We start from the raw sequence: 4,377 nt of genomic DNA, 5'->3' as shown, positions 1-4,377 counted from the left end.
GGGTAAGAAAGCCCTCCAGCCCCCTCCCTAAAAAAAGCCGTTACAGTGATCTTTCAATTTTGTGATGCCATCAGGTGGACGAATTATGTAATGCAGCTTTGAATTAGTACAGTCATTACCAGGCACATTTAATGAAAGAACACCCTCCTTGTCTCCAACGATTTAGCTCCTGTCTATTCCTTCTAAAAAATGCCTTCAAAAGTGAAAATATTTTCTTTTACCTGAAGAGGTCAGCCTGCCTGAAGAAGGCTAGGAACATATGCTCGCTTCCTATCCGCAATGTATAATCACTATTTTTCAATTAAAAATTTAGCTTAGAATCCATAATTATCTCTGCATACTCCTACAGATACTTATTCAGGACTGTTTCAGAACTCCTTTTGAATGTGTTCTTCATTAGGAACAATCCATAAAAATGTATAGAGGAAGAGGCGTTCCCAACGCACCTACCATAAAGGTAGCTCTGTCAGCTGCATATTGAAACAATAATCAAGGAGCCTTGCTTCACTAAAGCCAGTCATTTGGGACTGATCTCTTGCCACGAGATACTGCAGCTCTGGTGCTGGGAAAGCTTTAGAAGAAAATAATTTCCGAATTGATTCTGAGACTTATCTTGCAGTACAGCCTTCCCAGGAATAGAAATTCCATCAGTGACAAAACTAGTTATTTAGCCAAACTGCTCTGTAAGAAGCCAGCAGTTGTTAGCCTCGTGGTTTTTTGGGGTTTTTTTGTTTTTTTTTTTTTAAATCTCGTCAGAAACAAAATGCTGCATGCCATAGAAAGACAGTGGACTTCTGTGATGGCATTTTTTTTGTGCAACTCTCTCTGGTTTTATTAAGATTACCTGAAAAACATTCACTGAAACAGAACTCAATGTGAACAAAAAACAGACAAGCTGTGCAAGACTGTAACCTCTTATGTGGCCCTGAGTTAGTGCTTGATGTAGACAAATAAAAAGGCTAGTTTGCCTTTGTAGGCAGGAGAATTATATTTAAGCAAAAATCAAAGCCAGGAATGACTCGAAAGGAACATATGGACTCTGGGTACACCATTCTTTCAAATTATCAGGTAAACTGAGGCTAAATGGCACATCAAAACTTTTCATGGTCTTCTGCAAGGTCTAATGAGAAATCTTCCAAGCAAGGAAGAAATAAAGATTAGCTGATTTGCCAGTATTTTCACTGTTAAAGCACATACTGTAAATGCCAGTAAAGCTGTTGGGAAGAGTCTGAAAGCATTTTTAAAATCCTGTTGGAGTCGGTATGTAGTGTAACGTGAAACACCTTCAATGACATCAGTAATTTTTCTGGGGTAACTCAAACCAGCAATAAACAGATAGAAAATTTACCACTAATAAGACTGGGATAGGTTTGAACATTCAGCTAGAATCCTTGTACGCTTACACAATTCTAAAAATGTTTTTCTTGGTAGTGACCATTTCCAATAAGATGAAGCTACAGAAGAGGAATTTGCCAGTAGTGGTAGTGGACATAAGCTCCAGAAAGCAAGTTACACTGAGGAATAGTGTGCTTAATGATTTATTCCTGAGATTCTCCTCTAAGGTCAAGCTGACTTTCACAACTGTCAACCACTGTACCATGTCTGTCACAGAAAAAATACGGATACAAATGTCTAAATTTCACCCAATTTCGTACAGCATTTGTTGAAATCCAGAACGCTTGCTGGTATGCTAGTTCTAGCAATGTATCTCCTACTTATTTTATGACACGCTGCTGCTGCCATCAGTAATGGTATAGATCTTATGCAGGGCACCATTCAGAAGCCCAGAGGGTACATCAAAGGGAACACTGTTTGTTGGGTTAATTTGCCTAGAAGACTAGTAATATTTTACTGCTCTCCCAACAGATGGAGAAACAGAGTTCTCATTCAAAACAGACAAAATCAGTAAACCAAAGTATCTTTGTTCTTCTTAGAGGCAATAGTGAAGTACATCACACATCTCTTTAGAAAGAATTATATTTAAATAGTTAAAGAGAAAAGAAGACTGCTTATGTCATCAATTCTGCACTAAAAATTAAGCCCCAAAATACCATAGGATGAATAGAGTGAGGATGGAGGGCACCTCTTATAGACAACCTGTCCAAAGAATACCCTTCTGCACCTACCTGGTAAATCTCAAGTTGTAGGGAAGTATACAAGACACTTTGATCTTTAAGAACAGCCCATTCATTGAACCATCTTAAAAATATGGTGCACTGCCATCTAGGACAAAGCTTAGGCTGTTTCAACTTCTAACACAAGAGAACTGCTCCTACAGAGAAGAAAGGGCCTTGCTTGTAGTGAAGAGAACTGCAGGAGTAAAAGCAGCACCCCAGCTTGGAAAAGCATTGCCTATAAAGGCCATGTGATCAAAGCAGAAAGGGTTTTTTGCTTCCTTGCATGCATCTCATTGTGACACAGCTCCAGATGAAATTCTGACAGAAGTCAGTGTTCTGTTTCCAAAGGTACAAGGAGGTTAGTGGAAAAATATCCTGTTTTCCCTCAAGGTGATGCTCCTCATGCTGCACAAGGAACGTTCCTCTTCCTGTGTTAACACCAGTGAATTTGATTTTGTTAGTTCTAAGGTGGGGGAAAAAATATCTCTCCATGTCCCTCCCATCTCCACAGGCCATTTTCTTACATAGCAGCTAAAGGATTAGGGACAGAGTCATTTGCAGACTCATGGATCATTGAGCTGGGCTGAGGATGTGCCAGCCCCTCCACTGGAGGGAGAAAGTTATTTTTGATCAGCTGTCACTGGTGGTGCAACCAGAATACATGCGATACCAGCTGTGATCCAAAACTATATACAGAAAGAGCACATACTCCCTCAAACCAGTGGAGTGCAGCAGCCCAGAGGGGCATGTGAGTTTGGATATATAAAGAAGCAGGAGGACTTGATATGTATCTGTTCTCTGAATCCTCACTTGAATTTCTGCAGCTCTCCAGCATTTGATTTTTTCACTGCAGACAACAGAAAACAAATTCTGCAATTAATTCTATCTTATATGGATGCCAAAACTCAGTGAATGGAGCATATAAATTGGAACAAACTGGTGGGTTTTGTTCTGACTTTCTAGCCCTGAAATATCACCAATTATTTCTTGGCATTGCTACAATTCTTTCCTCACCAATCACGTTGTTTGCCAAGCGAATTGCTGCCTCAACTGTGTTTTCTTCCACAACTTCATCAACCAAGCCCAGCTTCAGCGCTTCAGTTGCTGGAATGTGTCTTCCTGCGATAGAGAGACATAAGGTGACTACAGGGGGGCGTGATGGGCAATTTCATTCTTTTCCATCTGATCAAATGACTTGTAGCTGGCTTCAAATATGAGACATGCTCGTTATCAGGTACATAAATACATTACTAACTACATGCCTCAGAAGCATGTATGTCCCTTTTTTAGTCCATCATTAGTGGAAGAAAGCTGAATTTCAAAGCAAGCAGCTACCTAGGTAAAAAAATTCATGTTTCTCAGACCAAGCTGGTGGTATGACTCAATATCGTATTTTTATATACAGAGCAAGGCCAAGGCATGGTACTTTACCTGTAGTGATTATGTCCAGAGCAGCTGGTACCCCAATCAGTCTGGGTAGTCGCTGAGTGCCTTCTGCACCTGGAAGTAACCCAATGGTGACTTCTGGTAAACCCATCCGTGCCTAAAATGAAGTCAAATTCAACAACAAGTCTGATTAGAAAGAGTGATAATTTGAAACTAAGCAGAATAGAGGAAAGACAAGCAGATCCTGTTATCTCCCTGCTCTAACTGGAAGTTTAGTAAAGGAAAATCGGTACTGAAGTCTGCCCTAATCTTCCTTCAAATGGCTCCTGGTGCACTTGACACTTAGTACCGTTAAGGTAGAGAAGCCAGGGGCAGCAGGAAGGGGAGTCTTAAAAAATCTATCTAGATTTTGTTGCCTGTTTTAAAATCAAAATTTAGTTTGCTCTTTTTCCATTGAGCTCTTAAGAGATTCGGAGTAGCTTTAAGACCATTACTTATGGCACCCACCTTAGGTGGCATATAGGGTGATGCAGAATATCTCTTTATGCTGTTAGAGCAACCCACATGGTCACGGAGAAATGGTGATTCATACTGCAAAAGTGAGGAGATGGCCCTATTGGTGAAGAGTCTCTATAAGAAGACCAAGTACTGCTAAAAGGTAGTTCAACATTCCTGAATCTCGAAGGAGGGGATTCAAGAAAATAAAAAAAGATCACTCCTTAAAAGACTCTTAGAGCTGACTTTTGGTCAGAGTGCTCCTTGAGGACCCAGAGCTCATGGGGAATCAAAACATAAATGCTCCATGCTAGCTGAGTTTCAGCTACCTATTGAAACTAGGCCACTAGCAGAAAGAAATGCAAAATTCACAGGGCTT

At 40.3% G+C, this 4,377-nt stretch overlaps 1 protein-coding gene across 1 annotated transcript in view; it reads right to left on the bottom strand.

The window, feature by feature from the left end:
- EHHADH (enoyl-CoA, hydratase/3-hydroxyacyl CoA dehydrogenase) overlaps positions 1-4,377 on the bottom strand; it is a gene marked incomplete at its 5' end in the record, with an annotated part of 18,283 nt that overhangs the window by 12,425 nt on the left and 1,481 nt on the right. The window contains 2 exons of the mRNA XM_009706028.1: positions 3,132-3,236; positions 3,549-3,660. Of these exons, the coding sequence (XP_009704330.1) occupies positions 3,132-3,236; positions 3,549-3,660 (217 nt within the window). The remainder of the gene's footprint in view (positions 1-3,131; positions 3,237-3,548; positions 3,661-4,377) is intronic.

The sequence above is a fragment of the Cariama cristata genome, unplaced genomic scaffold (assembly GCF_000690535.1).
Source record: "Cariama cristata isolate BGI_N322 unplaced genomic scaffold, ASM69053v1 scaffold9178, whole genome shotgun sequence".
NCBI classification, from domain to species: Eukaryota; Metazoa; Chordata; class Aves; order Cariamiformes; family Cariamidae; genus Cariama; species Cariama cristata.
The sequence above is the reverse complement of the archived record's forward strand: the minus strand, read 5'-3'. Positions and strand labels throughout refer to the sequence as shown.